Here is a 27920-nt window from a genome sequence, read left to right as displayed (position 1 = left end):
CAGGCAGAAGGAATAGCACATGAGCAGGAACCAGGGTTAAGCACTGCATTGTTCAAAACACTAGGAATGCTTTGAAACAATTTAAGCAGGGAAATGACTTGATCATAGTTTTGTTCCAGAAAGAACTGTAAAATGGACAGTGGATGACATTTTTTTGGGCCTGGGGTACATGGAGCCACGTTGCAAGACGAGATGTAGGGAAACCACTTACAGGGCAAAAAATTTCAGTGGCCTATACCTGGGCTCCCAAACTTCAGAGTGCATCAGAACTGCCTAAATGCAACACCTGGCATGAAATATAGATCCTCAGGCTCCATTCCCGGATTTTCTGATTTGGTAGGCATGGGACGAGGCCTAAGAATGTACATTTCTAACAAGTTCTCAGATAGCTTAAGGTGACCTCTAGCACTATGTTTTAAGCAACTGGGCAGACCCGGTGCCATAAAACAAACGAGGGAAGGCATGAAGCAAATGCTTCCCTACCTAGAAATCTCTTTTCTCTCTCTTGATGCTGTTCCTCTAATTCTCCAAGATTTGCATGTTACCTGCTGGCTGTCTCCCCATACAAGCATCCCTTCCCTGTGAGCAGCATCTCTGTTAGCTTATGATAGACTCCAAAGGACTAATGTGTTATTGGTTATAAAAATGGGAGTTTGATGTTCCTCCAGGGTGAAACATTTCTACTTTAGTCATCCTCCTGAAACCACACCTCAGCTCAATGCACTGACTCCAATTCGAATTTCAGGTAGCACCAGCAATCTGCAGGTTTTGTTCCTGGAGGGTGGGGATGTCCACCAGCAAAGTCTTGTCCTGACCATGCACAGAGTCAGGTCTATATAAATGATAGACACCAGGTACAATTTCTACGCTTTAGACTCTGCCCTGATCCTTATCTTTGCCAAGGAAAAGCAACAGTGACCTTTAAAGATATCTCCAATGGATTGTAATCAAATAACCTTCTGCTTTGAATAACTTGCTCTAATTATCTGATTAGTGATCATAAAATCTTCTTTGAATCAAATTATATAAATGTCTGTAGACATATACACTCTCCCACTCCCACTTCTTTTTTTTTTTTTTTAAAGATTTTATTTATTTATTCATGATAGTCACAGAGAGAGAGAGAGAGAGGCAGAGACACAGGAGGAGGAAGAAGCAGGCTCCATGCACCGGGAGCCCGACGTGGGATTCGATCCCGGGTCTCCAGGATCGCGCCCTGGGCCAAAGGCAGGAGCCAAACCACTGCGCCACCCAGGGATCCCCCACTCCCACTTCTTTCCTTGGGAAAAGTAACTTTGTCCCATTTTAATTTTTAAAAATATTTTATTTATTTATTCATGACAGAGAGAGAGAGAGAGAGAGGCAGAGGGAGAAGCAGGCAGAGAGAGAAGCAGGTTCCATGCAGGGAACCTGACACGGGATTCGAACCCGGAACTCCAGGATCACACCCTGGGCCAAAGGCAGGTGTTAAACTGCTGAGCCACCCAGGGATCCCCAACTTTATCCAATTTTATATCAAATTCTTCATCTGTACAATTAGGATTATAAATTACCTTACAGGGTGTTGGGTGGATTAAGTGAAAACAATGTTTATAAAGTGTCTAGTCTACCATCCTGTAAAGATTCTCTTCTCTCCTTTTGTTTTCTCCTGATAATTTGTTACCTAGCCAGTCTAGTGGGAAGTGGCCAAACACTGGATATCTTTGAAGGCACCACTGTTTGGAATGAGTGAACTCAGACAGTGGTGACATCATCTTGACCAGGGATTATCCAGTGATTGCAGACTTCCACAAGTCATTCTGCAAATATCATCAGGAGATGCTGAAGACTTTTTTTTTAAGTGATTTTATTTATTTATTTATTTATTTATTTATTTATTTATTTGAGAGAGAGACAGAGACAGAACAGAGAGAGAGAGTTCGCATGAGCAAGGAGGAGTGGCAGAGGAAGAGGGAGAAACAGTCTCCTCACAGAACAGGGAACTTTATTCAGGGCTTGATCCCAGGACTTCTGAATCATACATAACCTGAGCCACCAGGAGCCCTTGAAGACTATTTTAATGTTAAGAGTTGCTTCTTTTAAATTAGATTTTCTTAGGCTTCCCACTCTTCTACATCCCTCATTCCCACTCCAATCACAGAAGTTCCTGCATATTCAAATTCAATGTGGTCATTTGCTTATGACTTGAGGAAATCCAACCCTTTTCTTTTTTTTTTTTTAAGATTTTATTTATTCATTCATGAGAGACACAGAGAGAGAGAGAGAGACAGAGACAGAGACAGAGACATAGGCAGAGGGAGAAGCAGGCTCCATGCAGGGAGCCTGATGTGGGACTCGATCCTGGGATTCCAGGATCACACCCTGAGCTGAAGGCAGATGCTTAACTGCTGAGCCACCCAGGTGTCCCCAACCCTTTTCTATAATAGGAAAAAAACCCCAGGATTAAGGATAACCAAGAGCTGAGAGGATGTTGTATTCTGGCCTTCACTTTCTTTCTTTCCCTTTTTTTTTTTTTTTTTTTTTTGGGCCCCGCGAGCATGGCCTTCACTTTCTTAGCCGTCAATTTTGTGGGTTTTAAATGGTAGCATAGCTTATTTTAATAGCAGCCATGTTCACACTTTGGGGGTTTTATCCTGGCTCCCATGAAGATCTGGTCAGTAGGTATTTCTAAGATCTCATTTGAACACTGTAACAGTTATTTATTGAGTATTTACTGTGTAGGAACTCTGTAAAATCTACTTCCTACCTATTCCCATATACATATTCATTCCCATTCTACAATTATTATCCATATCACCTCAGATTTTTTTTTTAAATCCTAGAAGGAGAGACATAGCACATGCGTTAATTAATTAATTCTTTATCATGAACACTAATAAAACCATTTGTTCTCCAACCTTGGAAGGCATTGTTTTCCAGAATCTGATGGATTAGATTTCCCATACTTTGTGTAGAGTTTCCTGTATAACAAAATTATACTGGATGGGAAATCTCTGTCAGGAAATCTGATTGTTTCTAAATTCATTCTATTGGTATCCCTTGCTGTGCCCCCACACCCTCGCCTGACTCAGTTAAAGGGTATATGACAATATCTGGTCAGTATTAAAATATATGTCCAAAGGGAGTCTCAGATAAATATTGTGTAGGGAGAAAATCCAAGTTGAAATAATTTGTAAGAAAATTTAATAAGTACTGCTTCACTTCAAGGATGAGAAATTGGACTTGGCACTATGATCAGCCTCAATTTCTGCACTTCCCAGAAAATCCCTAAAGAAACTCTTGCTTTTATTTATTTATTTTTTAAAGATTTTATTTATTTATTCATGAGAGACACAGAGAGAGAGGCAGAGACATAGGCAGACGGAGAAGCAGGCTTCATGCAGAAAGCCTGATGTGGGACTCGATCTCAGGACTCCAGGATTATGCCCTGAGCCAAAGACAGATACTCAACCACTGAGCCACCCAGGTGTCCCAAAACTCTTGCTATTAAAGTTGATGCCTCCATAGCTTAGTTTATTTCATCAAGCATGTTCATCTGTATTAAGTTTAGTAGATTGTACCTATAAGTGAGGGCTTGGTTCAGCATGCTTTTGTACTCACCTATGAATCTTATGATCCTTCGGAGTAAGGGGTTCAGATAACAGCATTCTCCGGTCAGAATGGTTTTCTCCTGGGCAATCAGAGATTCTCTGGTTGACTTTATAAAATACATGGATATCTCTCCAATAAAAATCTGGAGAAGGAATGTTTAAGAAATGTCAAGTTGGAAAGAGCTGTCTGGTAAAAGAGATCAGTGGCTTTAAAAAACTGAAAGCAAAACCCAAACTTTTGAGGTTCCAAATCCTTTTAAAAGATGTAATACTGCAGAGATAGAGAGTTAAAGTAGTTTGCATTTAATTCTCCAAAAGAATTAGAGATGGCAATAAGTGATCATTTCAGTGAGGTTTATACTCTTAAATTCTAAATTCATATAAAAACATAGGTTGAAATACTAAATTGTAATAGAATCTATGAGAAGGCTCACTCATGCTGGACTGAATTTTTTTTTAACTGAATGTGTGAGCTGCAATGATGAGAAATGACTGGGACAGTCATGTGCCCAATAAGGCATTATAAACACACATCACAATTTATTTCATTATGTGGCAATATGTTATTTACCTGAAAAATCTTTATTTGAACATGTTGGCCTGAGTTATATTTCTCATACTGTGAACTGGCTGACTGTCCCTTCTTTATAATTGTCACTTCTCTCTCTTGTTATCTTGAACTAATACATATATATTTACAATATAAATCATAATGCCTTTGTGTAGACTGTAAGCTCCCTGAGGACAGGAACTGACTACCTGTTATGTTTCTTGATTATGCTTCTAGCACTCAGCACAGTGTATTCCTATTTAAAATCAGGAACGGGAGGCAGGTAAGTTGTCGGGTGAAATCTGAGCACCACCAATGAAGAATAAAGTTACGAATTACCATCATTCATTGATAACTAGGTGTCAGGCACTTCATCATAGTATTTTTCTTTCTCAGAAGGTTCCTAGTGTAGGTATCATTACCCTTGTTTCATTGGTGAAGAAAGAAAGTTCAGTATCGGGGCAGCACTAGAATGTGGCCATTACAAATTTTTCTGTGTGCACGTTCTCCTGATTGTACAAATATAACATCTGAGGCACAGAGGGATGAAATAATTTGTCCAACGTCAGAGTTGGTAAGTCACAAACCCCAGCTCTGAAGCTAAGAAGACCTGGTTCCAGAGCCTTCATCTCAACCACTTACAATTTTACTTAGTACTGACTTGATAAAGATATTTGTTGAATTTGTGTTTAATATTGAGAACACAGAAAACAAAACAAGTTAAGTGTAATATGCTTTAAATACTGAGAATCTCAGATGCTATTAAAGTACAAGACAGAATGGTGTTGTGGAAACAGAACTAGAGGCAAGTCAGAATGGGGCAGGAGATTGGCAAGAGGAGACAGAACTAGGGTCAGACAGGCACACAATAGCATGCATCACATTGGCAGGTGCTAAGTATGGTTGTTCAGAATTAGAAATATGTTGTGCCTTATGTCCCTTGGAATTAACAATGAGTCGATGCTCTACCATGGACAAATAATTTGAATAGCTTTGCGAACTCAGCTCTCCTTCTTTTCTAGTAACACCTCTCTCTCCTAAAATAAGGTGCCAAGGGGTTCTGTTTGTCCTTAGTGTACATGATGGAACTGCCCTGCTCTTCTTTATCTTAGTGAACAGATGGGGATAAATTCATGCATGCTTGGATACGTGAAATAGTATTTCCTTAAGGGAGCTTTCTCTCATTCCACAGACCAGCTCAGATATTCTCGTTATACACGGATTTCTTACCTTGTGTTTCTCTCTTCTATTTCTTATCAGAAATGGTTACATATTATTATTGTTGATCTTCGTTATGGGATGACTTGTCTGTCTTATTCTTGGTTATACTCCCCCCAGGGCTTAGCCAAATGTAAGGTACAAAGTAGTAATTTGATGCTGAATGAATTAAGCATATCAGATTAATGAAGGGCTTTTGGAATACGGGTTTAATGAGGTAAATGATAAAGAACAAAAAACGATTTCCATCATTTATCCTTCCAGATTCAATGAAAATGTCACCATTCTTCCCAAAGCCTTTACCAGATCCCCTCAGGAAAAGAGGGAACCTGTCTGCTCATTGCTCCCACAACACATTATACAGATCTCTATCTTGACATCTACTCAATTAATTGCAATTAGTGTTTGTGTGTCCCTCTTCATCTGACTATGATATCCTTATGGGAAAGACTTTTGCCATTCTTTGTATGGTGTTTAGGACAGGGACTGATATATAGTAGGCTCAACCAATATTTGTTGAATGAATAAAAGATTGAATTTTTAGAGGATCTTCTTATAGATAGAATCCTCTGACCTTAATTTCTCTGAAGATGAACAATGCAGGAAATTGACAATATGGACCAGAAAGCACACCATTCTTGGTGTATTGCTTAAGATTAAATAAAAACCAAGGACTAAGTAATACAAAGTGAATTATCTCTTCTGAACTAAATTCACTCATATATTCATTTTGCATTCAACAGTTTTGGAGAGGGAGCACCCACTCTGCCAGGAATTGTTTTAGCACTGGAGGCATAGCCATAACCAGATGTCTAGTGTGTATGTGTGTGTAGGGAGGACACAGGAAACTAATAAATACACCATATAATGTCATGAAATGACATATGATTACAAAGTAAATCAGGGAAATGGGATGGAAGGTGATAAACACGTAAGGATATATATGAAAAGAAATAAGCATTGCTTGCCTTAGCCATTCCAGAAGCCCAAAACATTCTTACTCAATAGGAAAGAGATGTGCATGTTCTAGAGATTCTCAATTTAGTGAAGCTTTCCACTACTCACACATGAGGACAAAAAAAAAGCAAGAAAATGTGTGAGAAAATCTATATACAGCCCATTCTTGTTAAAAATACACATGTGCACATACATATACCCACATAAAAATCTCAACAAAATCACTCCATGTCATACCAAACCAAACAGAATTTGTCTTGCAAAAGGGTATGGAACTCAAATAAAATGCCCAAAAGTCAATTCTAAGACTCTCGTGTCAAAGGTAATATGTGGTACAAGAATTGTTACTATTGGTGAACAATATTCAAATTCCAATTAAGGTATGAAGCATAAAAGAAAAAAACAGAGCAAGGATATAGACTAACTTATATATCTGGCTACTGACATAACGCTGAGAATATATTAAGTGATAATAAATATCTCCATAAGGAAGGAAGGAAGGAAGGAAGGAAGGGAGGGAGGGAGGGAGGGAGGAAAGGGGTCATTTTATAACTGAAAGGTAGGAAAATATTCCTGGTTTTCAGTTAAGACTGTGGTGGACATAAATGTTGCTGAAGAAACAATCCAGCTCTCAGACCCCAGGGAGTGGGCTTCATGGATGTTCATTTTTCTGTGTTTTACTGACCATACATAGGGTGTTATTTGTCCATCTACTGGGTCCTATAGTCTCATATAGGGCCTGATTATATTTGGAGAGAGAAAGAGAGAATGCTGCCTGTTAAGAGAAGGGGGTCTCTTCTCTTTCCTGACAGGCCTCCTGCCCACGTTGAATGCTATTTTGTACACGGTAGCAGATTTATGATTCTGGTTTTGGCAATGGCTGGGTTTCTCCATCTGTGTCTTTGCTACACACACTCTGCCTCTACCTACCCCTCTGTTCAGAGAGCAACTGGGACATGTGGGACTCTCTAGGTGTTTGGCCCTGGTTTCCCTATTATTGCCTTTCTGATTGTTGGCTGACAAACATCATATTATTCACAGCAAATCAGAATACCCTCTGGTGAGAAATGACCAAGGCCAACCTCTAGATCTGGCAATGAATGAACTGCAAATGACTTCCATTGGTGCACTTCTTATCCCCCAGCTATGCTGGCTACAACCCCATGTGACACAAGACATTTAGAGAATAGTAAATATACTTTAAGTAAGGGGGACAACTGTTCTAACTTGATAAAGTTGTATTTCAGATATATAAACCCAAATGGCAAAGAAATAAACAAATAATCCTGGAATATGGTATTATAGTCTGGTGTGTTATCTTTTAGATCTTCCTCACAGTGTTTCACAGGAGATCTGGTAAGTGACAAATAAGTGATATAAATGTAAAATATTTAGGGAACAGTTTTTAGATTTCAAAATAAAAAACAGTTTTCAGGAAAAAATAGTCACTGGAAGGATGTATTGCAATCTCATATTGTAAGGGGGATTCATTGCATGTTACACGTGGTTGTCACTAAAAAGGGCATCTAGAACTCTTGTAATATATGTTTTGGGTTCACACATATGCTAGTTGTGGCTCTGGTACTTGGCAAGATCAGTCATTGCTGTTTTTTGAATGTGGGCTGTAGAAATGAAATCCCAGCTCTCTCCTTTCTTGAAGTGCGATTTGGGTCAAGTAATTGAACCTTTCTGAACCCAGTTTCTTTTTTCATGACTTTGAACATGAGGGTAATAACTGTATCTGAAAATAGTTTACAGTATTTTTAAAAATGTACATCAAAGCATCTGTACATGCTCAAGGAATGTTTCTTGTCTTTATTTCCTGGCCTATCTAGGCAAGAATGTCTGTTGAGAATGATTTTTAAAAAATCATTGTCTCTACTTCTAGAGTAAGGAAACATGGTATGACTCCAGTTCTGTTCTGCCCCCAACCAGGTATTTGATCTTAGACTGGTCACTGAGCCTCTTTGGGCCTCAGTTTCTCATGTGTCGGACAAGAAGTCCCAGACTGTGCTGGTCCAGCTCAAACATTTTGCTGTTATGATAGGAACTGACAAGACAGCACTGAGGAAGGGAAACTGATATCACATAATTGGGCTTCAATCTCAGTTCCACTGGTTAAACTCTCCAGGACCTTAGTTCACTTTCAAAATCCCACAGGACTTTGCCCTCACCAAGTAATCTTTCCTTAAGCAAAGTGGATGCAACCTACTCCAGAGTCATCCTGTTGCCTGCTGCTATCTCTGTCACTTGCGTTCCTGAAGGACAGTAGAAGTTGCAAATCCCTCTCTGGGATTTCTGCGGATTATACTTTGAGGAAGAGGAGAGGAGAGGGTTCTTTGTACACTTCCCAATATTAGCATTTAAATAGCTTCAGCTATTTAATAGCTTTCAGTCCCAGGGATTTCTGGATGCTTCCAATATTCTCCTGGGAGCTTTCCATAGTCATGAGCACTTCTAAGAAAGGCAGGCATGGCTTTTGTGGTAGATTTTGTTTAGTGACCCAGGAAATATAAAATATACAGACTGTGCTGACAGTCCTGAATGCCCACATCTTCACGTTCTGCTCTAATCTTTCCCCACTGAATGCCATGGACAGCCCAGATCTGCAGAGGCGTCTTGCAGAGGCTCAGTTGCTGAGCTCTGGTTGGTTCAAGAGTTCTTGATTTCTGCTTTATTACATCTAAGTATAAGTAAGAAATTCAACTCCAGATACTTCCTATGCCTTTTAAAGATCAAGGCTTCAACAGAGTCAAGGCCATTTGCATGATGCTATTTTGGAAGTTGTTCAGCAACTATTTGTGGATTGGGGCCTCCCTCCTGGTGTTAATCTAGGACCCATATCTACCCACTCCAAAGGCAGTCTTCAGTTGATACCTGTTATAAAATGTAATACAGGTGGTATGCTACATTCCAAATCATAGCAGTCTCTTATGCCTTTATCCTGGACAGTGGATATCAGAGAAATTGGAATTTAAAATGCATTAGGTAGAACACTGCTCTCAATAAAAAGCAAAATGCATTGGGATAACTAACTAAATTGACCAGCATGTATTTTTAGGCAAAGAGGCTTTTCAAGAAGCAAATTATCAAAACTCCTTCCCACAATCACCAGCAATCACTAGAAGGGGCATCTCAAAGATGGCAACCAAGTCTTTCTGTGGGATGATGTGAGGGGAAGAGACAATCTGTGAAAGAATTTAGAGCATTCATGTGTAGCTGATAGAAGATGGGGAAACACATTTTTTTAAGTTTTAAAAAATCCACAATCATTAATGGGTATACCTATAAATCTTGCCCAGAAAAGAAAAATGTAATTGTAAAGACTAAGTACCTTAGCATCAACAACAACAAAATGATGTTCTCATGGTAAGAAACAAAAAACCAAAAAGGAAGTCATGTGATCATGTACAAAAGGGAAAAAGATGTGAATTATAAAGTGTTAAAAGGGGTTTCAATAGATGAGATTATTCAGAGCCTGGAAGAGGCAGATTCTGAGGCAGTGCAAAGTCCCACAATGCTGCCTTTGCTTCAGCAGCTGCGTCCCACGTCAGCCAGCCAACAGACTTACATTTAGTGAGAGCCCACTCTGTTCCACACTGTGTTTTGGGCTTTTATATTCACTCCAAGAGCTTACAGCCCGGAAACCCCCCAAATGAAGATTCACAATTTCCTCCAATTTGTGCCTTTCTATCAAACTGTGTTTGTCTCTTCCTTTCCTACGAAATTCTAGATTAGTCTTATATATGCGTGCGTGCACAGTTGCATGCAAACTGCGAGCTGTTTCAATTCTCTCGGGCTAGGCATCAAATGTTCTGCTGCTTCAATACTAAATACTCCCCTGTCACTTTGTTGTGAGGCCAAGAAAAAGGTTTAATAGCCATTTTTCTCATGCCTTGTGGTGCTGGGGCTGAGGTAAAATAAAGGTAAATCAGATTCTCTCCTGAGTTAAATCCTCTTATCCAAGCAGGCTCTCTGCCCTTGACTCAGAGTGGTACAAGTTTCTTCAGGAGGCCAGAGGCAGTGGTCATCCAGGGATTCCACATTGGTTAGAAGGCACCCTGCAGATTTCTTGGAAGTATGGGCTACCACTTTTGGTTAAACTGTTCTGGACACAATAAATCCCCCAAGCTCTAACCTTTCCTGAAGATCTGAGACAGCAGTGGCCTGTCTCTGTGCAGTTTAATGCCCATGTGGCTTTGCCCTGACATGATGTTGATCTCTTCTGACAGCAAAGCACAAAAGGAGAAATAGGAACTGACAGGTCAAACACTCAGCACAGTCTTTTCCCTTGTGCCTTTCTTGTGCGTCCCTGCAGTCATGAATGGAGTTGTTAATGCCCATCCAAAGAGACACAGAGCAGTGGAAGGTGCTAGGTTTTCCTACATCCTTTGTGCTTTAGAATGCACAGTAAACCAAGGACAAGTCCAGGTTGCGCTACTTTTCTGAAAATCGCCATTCGTTAATGTCATACAAGTCACCCCACAGGGATCTTGCCTTCTTCCTACTCCAATGAAAACAGGAAATGGGCTTAAGGAAGAAATAAACAATGACAACAAAAACTCCATGCAGTTCTATGAAAACCTGACCAGGCACAGAGTATAAAATCAACTCCAGAAAGAAAGTTGAAACTTGGGGATTGGGAACATGACATGTGGAACTTTCCAATCAGAATGCTTTTTTAAAAAAAATATTTTTATTTTTTTATAGCTTTATTGGAATGTTAGAACTAGAAATATCTTGGAGATCATTAGCCCAATCCCTCCTTTTAACTACAGATGAGAAATTGAACCTATCAAGGGAATATGACTTACCAGAGGTCACACAATTACTGGAGGCAAAGCCATGACTGGATCTTTGCCTCTTCTGACACACCCAACCTGAGATCAGATGACGGCAGCGTGAAGGGAATGCACACTCTGAAGCAGGGACGGTGCTCTGTTAGACACTTGGGATCTGGATCCCAATGGCCCAATAAAAGCTGCTCTTGGACAAGCCATACCTCCCTAAGATGGGACAGAAGAAATGAACACAGTTCCTTCCTCCCAGGAAATGTCTGAGCATCAGAGGAATTTTGCTCTCTATCCTGACGCTGCTCACTTTTTTTCAGGTCTTAGGGGAAGATCAAGCACTGTCAGTGCGTTTCAAAGCCACACGGTTCTCTACCATTAACCTGTCACAGCTGTAATCAGCCTTGGCTCCTAGCAATGCCCCTCATTCGGGAGAAAAATAAAAGTGGAACCAAATGGGTGGCTATCTGTTCAGTCACACACAGAACTAGCTGGACCTTCAATGAATCATTTAACCTAGTTAAGTCTTGAGGTTCTCAACTCAAAAATGAAGGGAACTGGACCACACCTTCTCTATGTTCTTTGGGGTGTCTCTTTTCTATTTCACTGGGATGTCAAGAGGCTAAATTAGGCAAAAACTACATAATGTAAGTAAATTAAGATGTCATGCTTATAATCATTTATGGAATATTCCTCAGGCTATGTCTTAGGGATCTGCTAGCATTATTGGTCACATTTTTCACCCAAAGAAGCAAAGAAATGGAGAAGGTTCCATACTTGAGAGCTATAGTAGAACTATAGGTTCTTAGTCCTCAGTTGTTTATTGACCATAGGAGCAACTGACTTCCATGTGAATTTGTGTCATTTAGGGAAAAAGGAAGTCAATGAAAGAGATAGAATCAAACTTTGCAGCCTGGAGAACAGTTTCTACTGAAAATCTTAGAATCAAGGCAATATTATTTTTGCCCAGAAAGAAGAGAAAATTCTCCACAAAGTTCTCTTTTCCTATTTTTGTTTTTTGGCCATGTGTGTTTTTGTTTATTAGAATTGCCATTTTCAAGTCTTATTAGACATTGGTTGTTTCATAATTATTGCCAGAAGAAGTGGAGTAAACAATGTTTTAAAAATGTATCTTTTGATTTGAAAATAATACACACTCCTGTAGAATTAGGAAAGGAGTATATAAAAGGATAAAAGAGAAGAAAAAATTAACTGTACCATTAGCACTCATAGGTAATGACTGTAAATTTTTAGTTAATTTCATACTACTCTTTTTTATGTATAATTATAAATTTGTGATTATCTTGCAACACACACCATGTATCTTCTTAGGGCCATTAAAGATTCAGACCCACAGACAACCACATGCTACATTGGGCACTGTCTACTTGGAAGGAGGGAAGCATCACATGCTCCTCTTCAGCACGTGTCTTCACAGTGGTCCAGCACAGCAGTATAGCTCAAGTGCAAGAGACCACAGACATATCAGAGGAAGCAGGAGCCACCAAGACTTAAAAACCTCATGCTTTATAGGAGTCAACATCTGGTGCAGCCAACTCCACAGGCATAGCTTTCAAGGTCCTGCAGCGGATGTGTGAAATTTCTAGAGTCACTGCACTTAGAAATAGCATGGCACCTCCTCGGGTAATTACAGTTCTCTGAGTACAGATGACAATTCACCAATCAGGAGTTAATTTTGCCTAGCCACACAGTTGATATATACTACTAAAAACCTTTCTAGGAAAACTCACCCAGAAAATTAAGAGGTCAGATTCTCTTGTGAAAGGGAGAAAGATTTTCATGCACTATTATATACATTTTTTAGCCCTTAAAAATCTTTTTTTTTTTTAGCCCTTAAAAATCTTAACATTAAATCAAAAGCATGTTTCATTGCTATTAAAGGTGTCTCAAAAACACAACTGCCTCATAATGTATTTACACAATCCCCCAGTACTGTGTATTTAGCCAGTTCCAAGTTTTTCATTGGGACTACAGCTGACATGAATATCCCTATACACAAATCCTTGTATTTATATAAAACTGATTATTTCCTTAACATAAATTCAGGGAATGGAATTAATAACTGAGTCTGAATTTTATAAACTTTTAATACATCTTTGATAAGCTGCTCTTTAAAAAGAAAATATCTGTCTACACTTTTACTAGAACTGTGTGAAAGTGTCTGTACCTTCAACTACATGGGCTAATTTCTTTAAAACATTTTCAATTGCATAGAGGGAAATGCTGTGCTTGTCAAAATTACTTTTCTTTGATAATTGATGAGTTTAGAAATGTTGACATGCACGGTCAATTTACTGTTTTATTAATTGTTTATTCTTGTCCTCTCCTGGTTTTATTTGGGGAAGCTCATTTTTAAAAATAGTAAGGATATTTACATTTGAGTCTTACATCCTGTAAGTTTTTTGAGTCTTATATCCTGTAAGTTTTTTGCAGTCTTTTTCTTTTGTTAGAGATGCTTATTTTTAGGCAGACAAGTCTATCAAACCTTTTCTATATGCTTGCATCAACATTCATAAAGGAGACTGTTTTTGCTACTCAGGGTGCTTTTGTGGGTGTACACACAGACTTTCTAAGTGTTTAAAATCTATATTTTTCTTGCTTTGTAATTTGCACTAAAAAGCTTTCCATTTATATTTAGGCTCTGGGACATTTTATATAATTATGGATTTTTTATTCCTTGAAAGTTTGAAGGAATTTATGTTATAGCTACATGTCCTCATACTATTTAGTGAGATAAATTTTAGACATGTTTAAAAATTTATCCTGTTTTTATTCACTATTCAGCTTTCCTACATCCTTTTAGGGCCTTGCTTATAAATTATCTTTTCATAAAATATTACCAATTTTATTGAGATGAAAGCATTTATTGGCACAGAATTGTAAATACAATTTTAATACAGACTTTTAAAGGTTTATGTATTTTTGCTTATATACATGCTTTAACATTTTTTTTACTTCTGCCTTTCTATAGTAGACTAGGGGGTTGCACATTTTGCTTTTCAAAGAATTAGCTCCTTATTTTACTTGTTAATTCTATTGTTTTCTAATTCACAAATTCTTTTGTCCATAGTTTTTCTTAATCTGTTTCCCTGGCTTTGCTTAGTTTTTTTTTGTTTTTTGGTTTTGGTTTTGTTTTTTTTTTTTGTTTTGTTTTGTTTTTAATGGGACAAAATCTCTCTAATTTCAAGAAGCAATTACAGGAGAACCTAGGCAATAATATATATCCCGGGACTAGGAAGAAGAGAGGAGAATACATTAGTAAGTCAAGGGATCACTCAGAGAGATGTGTGAATACATAAGAAAATTATATGCTTCTGAGAGAAAGAAATCAGGATGTGATTCCAGACTAAGTCCACTGCCTGTAGTTCCAGGGCTTCCAAGTGGCGTCTCATTCTCTTCAGGTACAGGAAGTTGGCCTGTGATCCTGAAGAGGGTGAAGAACGGTTTCCAGCCAGGCTCTTTGTTCTCCTACTGCTAAACAGTACATGCCACTGCGCAGAGTCATTCATACGAACAATCTTATTCAAGTCTCATGACAACTCCATGAAATAGGGAGTTATATTATTCCTATGTTTTATGGCAGGGGGCAATAGAGTGATTTGTACAAAGTCACATAGGCAGGATGTAAATCCAGATGTGTTGGACTGCAGAGCTTGTTTTTTAACCATTCTAATATACCACAGTTTTATCACTGCTGACCTTAATTGCTATAGTATAGTCTTATCATTTAAGGGGGTGCTTACAGAGCCTAGGATCAATGATTGAAATAAAGTAGCAGGGTTCATTATGCCCATATTATTTCTCCTCAAAATTCTATTCCATTTCTCATCTTAAAGCAAACAAAACATTTGCATAGAAAACAAATGTCTGAACTGAATGTCTGAGCAGTCAGTATATTTCTTAGCATGCCAGTCAATATTTTTATTACCAAAAGAGAGAGGAGAGAGTGAGGGTGGGGGGTAAGGGGGCAGGGGTAGAGGAGGCAGCCCTTAGAAGAGATAGGGGAAATGATAACTGAGATTAAACCCCAACTAATCTGACCTTGTAGCATGTTCAGACATAAAAATGTTTATTATGAAACAGACACAAAGTCATTTTTAAAATTGAAATTAAAATGTCTAAGGGTTAAACCACTTTATCAGATAATATAGATCTGAGCTTTATGCTTTTGAAAGTTTCCCTCGAGAATAGTGTGGCCAATTTTTTTTTTTTTTTTTTTTTTTTGCCTCATGAGAGAGAAAAATGAAATAAATGAAGGTAAAGTTGCAACTGAATTGAACGTGATGTAATGTGAACACAGCCAGAGTCACCAAGAATGAATTGCAGCAAACTTTAGGTCAAGTGATTTCTCTCATCAGCCCTTCTGGAAGTTCAATCAGAACAGCAGGAGACACAGGCCCAGGGGATTCTATTCCACTCTGATCTGAGTCTTTATATTAGCACCAGCATTTTACATTCAAGACCTCTTCTGAAATACACACACCCCACAGCATATTTTTTCAAGAGCACAGTAGCTATTCTTAACGTATTAGCCAATCATGCCTGTTGATTTACAATATCCACATTTACTTTAAAAAATGTGTGTGTGTATATATATAAATATAAATGGGAAAAAATCATGTATATATCTTGTGTGTATATATATATATATGTATATATATATGTATATGTGTATATGTGTATATGTGTATATATACACATCTTTAAATTCAGATACCAAAAAGCAAAAGCCACCTATAAAAGACAAGACCTGTTTTAATGAGATTTTTTTTTTTTTAATGCAGAGCTCCATTCACCATTTTGGCTGAAATAGGACACCCCCGATAAGGCTGCTGGTGAATGCCCAGGAAGGGAGGAAAGAGAAGAAAAGGAAGACAGGAAATGTTATTTAGTATCTGACAATAAGGAAGGAAGTATTCTGTACTTACAATAGCAGTTGGGGTGGCAGCCAGCACACAATAGAGCACCAGAGGGGTGATGAAGCTTTCTTCCTCGGTCCCCGGGTAAGGCTTCATTAAGTCTCCATCCTGACAGAAGAATCCTTGGATATGCACCTGAAAAGTGTCAGTGCATTCGAAGTAGTAGGCAAGCAGCACTGTCCCAGCCATGATGACAAGCTGAAAATACAGCATGGCCACACAGAGACATTAGCAGGTCTTCGGAGCAGCGCTCGCCCCGCAGAGCACACTCCCTCCATCACCCCAGCAGCTCTCCTCCTTTTGGTATTGGCAAGTGTGTGCGTGCCTGGCTCAGCATGCTCTGGGCTCGGGGAGTGTGTGCTTGCTTGTCTGCCTTGTAACATCTGTTATATAAACCTTCCAGAAAATAATGAACAGCTCCCATCGGAAAGGCAGACCACAGCAAGGCTTAAGAGAGACACCCAGCTTCTGCTGCCACCCTCGCAGAGGATGCATGGCAGCCAAGGCAGTATTTCCATTCAGAACAGAGGTGAAAAGTCAAAGGGCAGTGGCATAAGAATTGGCAAGATGTAGATGTGAGATCTGGTCCTGAGAAATTTCATCAAATATTAGAGATATACTTACCTTATTATAAACTATTAGAGGCAGGTAAATCATGAATGAATGAACAAATGAACAGGAAAACTAAAGCCTAGAAAGGTTAAAGCCTGAATTATTGGCAGGGACGAACACATGGTCCAGGAATACCTTCTCCAAAAAGGCGCCTTTATTCCCAAATGCTTTCTACCAGTAAATCCAGGACTTTCCTGATAACATCTTACTATAATCACAGATCCTTCATAAGGTTTAGACATAAAAAGGGACATAATTATCCTTTCATTTCCACTCACAAATGTCCCAGATACTCACCGAGGTTTAGATGTAGGCTTTAGTAGGTATGAGAAGTTGAGGGAATATAGAAAAGCCAACATTATTTTTCTCATTCATATTTGGAAACACTAAAATGCCAAGATAAAGGTGATAAAGGTAGAAAGAACATAGGTTTTCGAGGTTATGAAATCACAGAAAACTAAGCTGGAAGAGGTCTTGGAGATCTTCCTGTCTAAAATCTTTATTTCATAGAGGAGAAGGCTGAGGCCCACAAGGGGACGTGATCACTCCTGAATCATCCAACAAGGAAGCCAAACAGGTACTTTGGTTGAGAATCAGCAATGTAGGGAAACTTAGAAAGGAGTAAAAAAAAAATTAAGTGATTTTTAAAAAAAGTATCAATGTAATAATGATGGGAAAAAATCAGAACTTGGGAGGACATCTTTGCACATCATTTGTGGCTCAAAATTGTTTCTGTTTGGAAGTACATATGGGGCAGTGAGGGGGAAGGAAGGGTTTAGGAAGGCTAAAGCTCTTATTCCAGCCCTGGAATGACTAACCCAAGGTCATGACACAGCTAGTTAGGGTAAGTCTGGGACTAGAAAGAAACCCACATTTTCTGATCCCCAGAAGAAAAAAAAAACACCTGTACCACGACATCAAAATTTCACCCTCTGCAAAAGCCTAGAGAGGTACAGAGGGAGGCAACTCTATTGCAGAGAGGCACTATTTGGCGTTTTTTTCTATTTCATACCCAGTTCTCTAGCCACAGCACTGCAGAGAAGCTTTACATTCTGCCCATTTTCTGAAACCAGGCCCAGCCTCTACTTGTGGGATGTTATCTCGGCAATTCCTCCTCATTCCAGCTGAAATCATTCAGAAGCCTTGAGTTGTAGTGTGTCTAAAGTGCGAACCCCTAACCACTCTGCCATAAAGCTCTTTGTCTTTGGCCTCAACCATTGCCACCTTTCTTTACTTCCAGTAGGTCGCATATCATACTTTCCATGCGTTGTGCTTCATACGTGACTTGTCTCTGGTTCTACAAGGACTATATGCTGCTCTCTGGCATTTTCAACCCTTCTTCCCCAATAGAGCTTCTTTTTTTTTTTTTTTTTTTCCCCAATAGAGCTTCTGTCACGACTTCTGACCATCTAGTAATCTCGGGACACTCCTGAGTGTTTCTCTGCGCCTGATGTTATTTCCTGGGGATTTACCACATGTAAATCACGAGTGCTCAGGCCAGGCAGCTCTGCTGTTTTTGGCACTTTCTTTCTTTTCTTTTTAGCCAGAGAGAGGAGATTTGGATTAGTCTGTTTACTACAAGTATGAAAGAGAGGTGCTCCAAAGCTGCTTCTGCTGGCAGCTAGTTCATAAAGTCAAGGCCATGTGGTTTCTATTTCTTTTGTGCTTCCCTGGTCAACTGAACTGACCTGATGGGAATGAACCTAGTCAGCTGACCTGAATGTTTTGGAGCTGAGCAAACACTATGATTCCCACAGTTTGGGGGCTTTACCTCTAAGGTTATCTGTGCCTCCTGCACAGGCCTGATCTGGGATTTCTTTTTTTTTTTTTTTTTAAGATTTTATTTATTTATTCATGAGAGACACAGAGAATGAGGTAAAGATATCGGCAGAGGGAGAAGTAGGCTCCCTGTGGGGAGACTGATGCGGGACCCCGGGATCACAACCTGAGCCAAAGGCAGATGCTCAACCACTGAGCCACCCAGGTGCCCCTGATCTGGGATTTCTAGGAGTCTCCTCCATGTGGCTGGAAACAGATTTCTGTCTCATGGCTTCATCAGCCCTTGGGAAACAACTACTTGGGGGAATAATAGGCAGGATCTATGGGAGCTTTCAGATAAAACAAAACCCAAAAATGGCATCTAGCTTCCTCTAATGAGGACAAGTATCATATTTTACTGGGTGCCTTTGTGCTACCACTTCTATTTAAAAATGGGCAGGATGAAAGTGAAGTAAACAAAAGTAAATATACATAGGTAAAAAGACTCACTAGAAAAACACAGAACAGAGATTTTTTAACTTCATATACATCAAAATCAACAATAATGGCAACAAAAAAGCCAAGGTCAATATGCCTAAATTTGAAATCTATAGAACAAATCTTGAATAGCTGCCTGGCCAATTTAATCCTGGAAGCAGCATTCAGAGAGAACTGAATGAATGCGTGAATCAGTCAATTGAAAGGCATGAAGTAAAGAACTGAGAATCTTGGAGACTCAGGGCGGGAGAGGAAGGTGGGAACTTAGGCAGCCTACCGGATGGCACTGACCGGGCGCCGTAAGTCTGCTTACACTGATCAGCCTCCCTGATCAGCCAGGAGCCCTTGCCTGTCATTTTCAAGTAATCCTTAAATTCCCTGGAGAGTCCCCAGTAATGCCAGTTAGAGATGCACAGAAGCAAAACCAGAATAATTCAGATCTTGATTTCTAGGTTTCTTTTTTTTAATATTTTATTTATTTATTCATGAGGGACACACAGAGAGAGGCACAGACACAGGCAGAGGGAGAAGCAGGCTCCATGCAGGGAGCCCGACACGGGACTCGATCCTGGGACTCCAGGACCACACCCCGGGCCGAAGGCGGCACTAAACCACTGAGCCACGTGGGCTGCCCTCTAGGTTTATTTTCTATTGAACATTCTCTTGTGACCACATATTTAAAAAGAGCTTTGCATTTACTGCAGGAACAGAAATACCACATTGGTTCTGCTTCCAGAGAGGTCCGCCCTGCAGCTCTGATGACAGCGGACAATTAGCCATCGGCATCCTCCCTTCTTCCTCTCTGTCCTGGGCCATGATCCATCACTGTCTAGGTTTATGTCACTGGTGCCAGCTGGCACACTTGCCATCTCTGTTGCCTTCTCCAGCCCCATTTAGGGATGCATGGAGGGAGGCCATAATGTTGGTGTCACACGAGCAGATGGTGAGGCTGTGCCGGACCCAAGTGCAAGTGGAGGGTTGATGAAATCCGTGTGAAAGGAGCAATTATGGCAGTGGGGGGGAAGAAGCTCACATACCAGGCTTTTTCCTCAGCTGCACTTCCCAAGAATAACAATCTGATATAAAAAAATGCATTAAATCCTGGCCACTCCACAAGGATTCAGAAGGCAGAAGCCAGCAATATCTGAAATCCTGCCTGTTAGGGTTGAGAGCGTTGTGTTTCTACCCTCCACTGATTAAAGATCACAAAAAGTGATAACGAAGAAGGTTACAAAGCTGAGGGAAAAGGCTGAGATGACAGTACCTTTTCCTTTGGTCTGTAAGTCTGGAGGAATTGCAGACCACTAATTTATACAACCTGATACAAGCTGGAAGAGTGGGGGAACAGGTAATGATGGTATGACTCATGACAGCAAGCGAAAGAGTACATGCATGCATGCACACACCTCCCCCCACCCCACACACATCCAGGAGAAAGGGAGCAGACATGTGAGGTTGGAATGAAAGGACTGGTATTGGTCTGGAGTGTAAGGGGCATATTTGAAACTGGAGAAGCCTAGTCTAGGTGACTGACCATCTCAGTTTGTCCAGGACTGAGGGGCTTCCTGGGGCCTGGCACCTTGCAGGGCTAAAACCAAGATAGTCCTGAACAAACTGGGGTGCTAAGGTCACTCTACCTGAGGCAATGGATGTTTCCCTCCCCAAAGAGGTTTCTCATTCTGGTTTTGCCAGGAGTTATCAAGACTATGGCAAATTAATGAGTTAACCAACATTGTGGAGGCTGCCTCTGTGTTCAGTCTCAAACTAAGTGCTGTGAAGGTGCAGGATTCTTAGACTTGTTCTCTAGGACCTCAGACAATTTGTGATCCAACTGGGGAGTACTCATAAACACAGGAAACAGACAGTAATCTGTAGATATGTAGGAGGGTGTCAGCTAATCCCAAGTTGGGGTTCCTACATGGCTGCCTGTGCCTGGTGAGCTGGTAGGGAGCAAGTTGACAGACGAATAGGTAAAAGGTTGATCTATGGAAGAGAAGGGAGTATAAGGGGATGGATAGGGCAGCATGGTGTCTGTTTAGGAGATTGGTTTTTGACTAAGACCCATGGGCATATGTTCAATTCCACAGAGAGCAGGGATAAAAGAAGAAACTCAGCAGGAAGAACACCGTAGCAGAGCTTAGATGGTTAAGATTTGGCACAGTTGTGATGCAAAAGTAATATCTTACTGAGGGCTCTAAGGAACAGCCCACTTTAAGGACTTGTATATTTTTCATATTAATAAAGAACAAGCCAGGCACAAGTGTCAGTAGCTGTATACAAGGGCTTGGGTTGGAAACCCACAAGTAGGGCACTGATGGAAGCAGGAACCAAGTTATTAAGCTGGGGAGGAAACATGAGAAAACTGCTCATGAGCCCATGTGACACCTCCCTAGGCACCTCTAGAAGTAAGTGTGATCCTCTGAGAGGGAATGGAAGCTCCCCACATAAACAACAGAGGCAAGAGCCAGGAAAGAGGAGGATGGGATGGTGATGTAAAGGTAATGATATATATGATGCATTTGTCCCAGGTACTGTCCTAAGAACTTTACATAAATTAACTCTGTTTCTGCCCAATGACCCTGCAAGGTAGGTATAATATTATTTCCATTTTGCAGGTGAGGAAACAGAGGAAGAGAGAGATTATATGAATTGTATAATGTCACATGAATCACAGGTGGGAGCCCAGGATGATGATTAAATATGATGCATTTCTCCACATAAACTTAGGTGGCCTGTGGAAAATCAGTTCACGAATATAAGCCAGCATGACGTTAAAGGGTAAACTATATGCTACAGACTTGAGTACTTTTTTCCTAAGATTTTATTTATTTACTCATGAGAGACACAGAGAAAAACAGAGACACAGGCAGAGGGAGAAGCAGGCTCGCTGCTGGGAGCCTGATGCAGGACTTAATCCCAGGATCCTGGGATCACCAGCTTAGCCAAAGGCAGACGCTTAACCACTGAGCCACCCAGGTGCCCCAGACTTGAGTACTCTATTCAAATGTTTCCTAGTGTCAGTTTCCTTATCTGTAGGAAAGTTAATAATAATTCATAAATATGCAATGGGCATGTTTATATATTCTCATTTGGTTCCAAAAAGGAGTTTTATCAACCTTCATCAAAGAAAGTAAGCAAGCATTGGTGAGAAGCTGCTATAGAATAAAAAAGAAGTATGGAGACAGAATTAGATCCTAGAGTAGAAGTTGTCTAAATAGTCAACACAATAAGGAAATGTTGGTCAGTTGCACATTTCACAGTATCTGTAAGATAAAAAATGAACCAATGGTTAAAGATAAGTAGAATCCTTCTGATATAGTAGTGACTGGACTGGAATTCTCCCTGGGTTCTCATAACAGGTGTGGCATGATAAACAAGGGCTCAAATGGAGTAGGATGGCACTGTTTTTTATATGGGACCTCATGTCAATTCTTTTTTTAAAAAATATATTTTTAAAAGATTTATTTATTTATTTATTTATTTGGCCAAGTGGGGGTGGTGAGCCGGGGGGAGGGGCAGGGGAAGAGAGAGAATCTCAAGCAGATGCCCCCCTGAGCTTGGAGCCTGACATGGCACCAAACCCCATGACCCCAAGATCACAACCTGAGCTGAAATCAAGAGTTGGAGGCTTAACTGACTGTACCCAGGTGACCGCCCCCATACCCCGCAATGTCAATTCTTCACATAGGCTGATGATATCGCATCAAAGCGAAGTGAACAAAAGTAATATTGATAATAGAATGGAGGAGGTGGGTATTATATTTCAGACTAGGTTGAACTTGAGAGAGACGGCATAATGAAACACTAAGACTGTGAGCCACATTTCACTCTGCTACTTACTAGGCATGGGACTCAAAATCTCAGGCTTCAGTTTCTCCATTTGTAAAATAGGGCTAATAATGTTGTAGCATGAGAACTGTATGTTTAACTGCATATTAACTGCGTATTTAGAGCAGTGGCTGATTAGGAAGAATGGACCAGACTACGTATACCTCGTGCATTCCTTCCTCAGTATTGTTTCTCTCAGCTTAGCTTTTTAAAAACTCTAGATAGCAGTGAATTGGAGACTATTTACTACTAAGTAACCTGCCAGTGAAAGATAGACCTGTGTCTTTTTTTGTTTCTGATTCAGTTGTTTAATATACTTAAATGTTATTATTAGGCTAGTGGAAGAAATCTTTAATCAGGCTCATCCTTGTAGGGGAAATCTCTTAACTTCTCCACATCCCAGTATGTATGTATGCATGTATGTACGTATGTATGTATGTATGTATTTGAGACAGAGGTAGTGAAAGAGAGCACAACCAGGGAGACGAGGGAGAAGCAGGCTCTCCGCTGAGCAGGATGCCCTATTCGGGGCTTGATGATCAGCAGGATGCTGTGATCATGACCTGAGCTGAAGGCAGACGCTTAACCAACTGAGCCATTCAGGTACCCCCACATCCCAGTTCTTGTGTGAAAAAAGACTGAGCTACTTTTCAAGGTTGTAATAAGAACTGAGGATATTATACATAAATAACAACAATTGTGTTTTGGCACATAGTAAATGGTTAATAAATGTATCCCTAGTTGTTTTTATCCTCATTTAATATTATTGAATCTTAATATGTTCCTTATTATGGTGGTTTTCCAAACTACAGGTCTGAAACCATTAGTGGATTGTGAAACAAATGTACACAATTTTGGACTTCAACTAGAATTCTTCTAGTGAAAAAGAATAGAATAGAATTGCATGTATCAGAGAGTTTCACACATAGTAAGAGCAAGTGTTTTTATGTGAAACTTGTTTAGTTTATAATATATAGGCAGAGGAAGTGTGTAAAATATAGTGTGAAATGTATTTCCTACTATGTGAGTAAAAAAAAAGTCCTTCAATAAAGCATGATTTTATTTGATACTGGTCTGATAGTGTGCAAGTTCCTTATACATAGTTTCAAATCCCAAATCCACTAATTACCACTGTATGACTTTGAACCAATTACATAACCTGTTTATTCCTTAGTTTCCTCACCTGTGAAATGGGTAACTCATTCCTTACATGAGAAATGAATTCTCTTCAGAATGGTATGAGAATTATATGATTTAGGATATTGAAACCACTTACCAGGTACTCAATAACTATTAGCTGTTTTTTTTAAACTTGGGTAGAATATGAATTATTTTATGAATAAGCAAATAATACCACACATACCAAAGTATGTAAGAGAATATAAAGTCATCATATTAGCCAGGACTGAATAATCAGCTAGGTTTTCCATCTATAAAATGAAGGATCTTGATAAATATCATATTTCCACAAATACTGAATTTTTAAGAGTCATGTAACTATTCTTAGTTTTGCTATTTGCAAACAATGTTCTCTCTCAAGATATGAAAGAGTAAAATATTAAATAATCAGTTAATTCTCCTTTGTCAGTTTATTTGATCCTTATTTGCTCTTTAAAGTTTTATATTCTCTGAAATAATTTTTGAATTTATTCTGTTGTGGTAAGAACACAAGATGATCTACCCCCATGACAAATATTTAAGCACGCTATATGGTATTATCGGCCATATCCAATGTACAGCAGATTTTTTGAGTTTATTCATCCTACTTAACTGAAACTTTATGCCTTTTGATTAATAGTTCTCTATTTCCCCCTCAGACCTGTGTCTTTTAATTAATAAGCAATTAAGCTGTGGTTAAGAATAACATTCTCTTGTGAAATCTGGAAAACTTATAATGAATCAGAGTGTGTATGAGAATTCATCCCCTCTTCTTTAAAGAGAACCAGAGGTATATCCATAGGCAAGGATATGTGGATGAAATGAAATTGTTCAGTCATTCAACTAATATTTATTGAGTGCCTACTACATGCAGACTTTGGGGGTATTCATCTGCTAACATAATTGAATAACCAATAATAAAACTGTTAACAAAACCAACATGATCTTTGGACATGTGGGGCTTTCTGTGAGGGAGACAGAAAAAAAAAAAGCAATCCCAAATAAATGATAGTAAGGACTCATCGACTAACCACATAACAAACTATATAGCTTGAAATGCATCATCTTACATGATACTCATGCCTCCCTGTGAGATAATGAGTAGCCCTCAATTAAAGAAGAGAAAATTAAAAAAAAAAAAAAAAAAGAAAGAAAAGAAACCAAAGAAGAGAAAATTTTCCAAGCTCACAAACTTGAATGGTAAAAACAGAATTTGAACCTCTGGTGCCATTTAACCACTCTTACAATTGAAACCTGCAGTTAGCATAATGAGATGATACCTTATAAAAGGTTTAGGGTAATGCCTAGCACATGGTAAGTACTCGGTCTCTTCTCTTGTTCTTTGAGTGCTATTTGCTTGTTCTTTCCTTTTTTTTTTTTTTTAAAGTTTTATTAAAAAATTCCAGTTGGATAACATACAGTGTAGTTAGTTTCAGTTATACAATATAGTGACTCAACACGTCCATACAACATGCTTGTTCTTTTCAATGCTTTTTCAGATGGCTTTGGGGTGAGAGTGGGGATTAACTGAAGGCCCTCCCTCCCCCACAACCACCATTCTCCTTTCTTAGTATTTAAAATCTTTACTTTCTCCTGACTCTAACCATTCTTTCCCTGACTCCTTTTAATTTTCCTTTACATGTGCCTGGTTGGTAAACAGTAGTGCCTTCCTAGGATCTATCCTTGCCCCTTTTTTCATTTCCTTTCTATGTTCTCTTCTTGGGAGATCACATCTCTTTCTATGGATTCTCTACTTTTATATTGACTCTTCCTATCAGCACTCTTGGCCCTGCACGCTCCTCTGACCACCAACTTTGTGGCCCACAGATACTCCAAATGCCATATGTCTGAAAGGGAAACTGGCATTTCTTCTTCCCTCGACCTGCTACTTCTCTTGAGTTTCCCATCCTGGTAAATCCAATCAACATCTTCTCAGTCATCCATGTTAGAATTCTCAATGTCATCTCGGACACTTCCTTCTTCCTCCATCTGTTACACTCCTCCTCAGGTCATACTTGGTCAGTTGTCGGGTCTTTCTTACCATAGTGCCCCTCCTATTTATCTCATTTTTGTCTGCCAGCTGCCTTGTTCTTATTCAGGCCCCCATAATCTACCACGGTATACTTTCGAAATCCTGTCCCACTTGCTCTGGTTGCCTTTGGAATCTCAACCCCTTCATGCTATCACCTACCTTGCTGCTAAAGAGTTATGATCCTAAGACACAGGTATGATTATGTCTTTCTACTCCTCCCAAATCTTCAGTGATAGCTATTTCAGGTAAACTAAACCATTTTCTCTCTGTTGAATGCATTGGGCTTTGTCCTACCCATGTTTTGATAAGGGAGAAAAGAAGCCTATCATTTGAACAGAGAACAAGCCAGTAAACCTCATCAGGCATTACTCTTCAGTTAGGAGAAAATACACAGGTCTACCTCTCAGTCTGGGCTACCTATACCTTCCTGCCTAGCTACTCTTTAAAAAATGTAAATACAACATTTTTTCCCCTTTTCTATCCTCCAGCATCATTTTGTTATTTATTGGTGAATGAATAATATGGAGAAATGTAAAACCTATACTATTTCAGGTAGATTTACAACTACACTAAGGAAAGGATAGTTATTGAGGCTAAGTTAAGCTAAATTGGGCCACAGAATTTTCTCTTTGATCTTCTGACATTAGGGATTTTTAAAAAAATCAATGACATGGATGAATACATATGAAGGAAGTTACAGTGACACAAAATTGGCAAGCATAGCTAATATCAGAAAAAGCAGAAAAAATTCAAAATGATTTTGCCATTTTGCCAACACTTCTTAGTGATAAACGTAAAGTCCTACAGCAAGACTTTGCTGTTTAGTGCCTCAGGGGCTAGTAAAGTTGAAGGCCTAGAACTCTGGCCTGAGAAGCTCACCAACCTTGCCCTTTAGTAGCCCTGCACTTTCCCAGGGTGGGCCTCTGGGGCAGGGGTGGGGAATCAAAGCTCAGTCGATGTCAAATGTGAGAGAAAGTGAGAACGATGATGTGAGGAGTCAAAAGAAGCCTCTAAGAAGAAAGTCCTGGATAAATGTGATGTGCATTTTAATTATTACCTACTTATCAGAAGTAGGTAAGAGGGGTGGATGGAGGCAATGCATAAATGATCCCTATGATCTAAAACTCTACAGCCTTACTACCTCTTTTGTTAACATAAACTAAGTTGATTTGAGTGCTAATCTCAGGTTCCTCAGCAGGAGCATTGTAAGTAAGCAGACAACTCCTGAATACTAACAATGCACTAAACCCCTCAGCTAGTTGGTAGGAATGTAAAGATAAAGGAGTTCTTCATTTTTCCAGGATATGAACAAGTGGCCAAATGACAGATGTCTAACACTGATTATTATTATAATTGGATGATGGATGGAGGGATAAAAGTGTGGAAGGATGGAAGGGTGGATGGATGGATATTACGATGAAATCAAGAAGAGAATATTAACTGTGAGAAACACATGATAAGACAGGGAAGGATTGTGTCAGCAGTGACATCTGAGCTGGTTATATGGTATAACAGAAGTTTATGGCCTTTGGAGTTTAAAGACTCAGATGCAGTACTAAATACACCATTTGCTACCTGTGTGGCTTCAGGTAATGTACAAAATCTCTCTGAATCTCGGTTTCCTCATCTGTAAAATGGATATAATAATATTAATAAAACACTTAATTGTGGAAAGTAATATATGTAAAAAGTACCGTTTTTAGCTCATGGCTTATGGTACTTTCTGATTAAGGGGAGTTCTTTGCCCTTCCTCAGCCTTTCCATAATAGAATAAACAACAGAACCTTTCTGGAAAACGTAATATACAACAAATTAAATAGATACATGAAGTCAACTGACCAATCAGAAACTCAACACAATTTAAGCCATTACCCAGCATATCAACATGCAGGGGACTCACTGTCCTATTGAAGGGTAGGCAAAGTCCTGGTCTGCTTAGTTCTCAAAGATGACACAGAGGATTGGAGAAAGGAGACAGAAACTATGTTT

The 27920-nt window shown here is 39.4% G+C and overlaps 1 protein-coding gene across 17 annotated transcripts in view; it reads right to left on the bottom strand.

The window, feature by feature from the left end:
• PLPPR1 (phospholipid phosphatase related 1) overlaps window positions 1-27920 on the bottom strand; it is a 540361-nt gene that overhangs the window by 28203 nt on the left and 484238 nt on the right. For all 17 annotated transcript variants that reach the window (XM_072842133.1, XM_072842126.1, XM_072842135.1 and 14 more), the window contains 2 exons: window positions 16055-16243; window positions 3601-3733 (listed from right to left, as the gene is read on the bottom strand). In XM_072842133.1, coding sequence (XP_072698234.1) covers window positions 3601-3733; window positions 16055-16243 — 322 coding nt within the window. The remainder of the gene's footprint in view (window positions 1-3600; window positions 3734-16054; window positions 16244-27920) is intronic.

This window comes from Canis lupus, chromosome 10 (genome assembly GCF_048164855.1).
Source record: "Canis lupus baileyi chromosome 10, mCanLup2.hap1, whole genome shotgun sequence".
Classification (NCBI taxonomy): Eukaryota; Metazoa; Chordata; class Mammalia; order Carnivora; family Canidae; genus Canis; species Canis lupus.
Note: the sequence above shows the minus strand (reverse complement) of the source record. Positions and strands in the feature narration are given on the sequence as shown.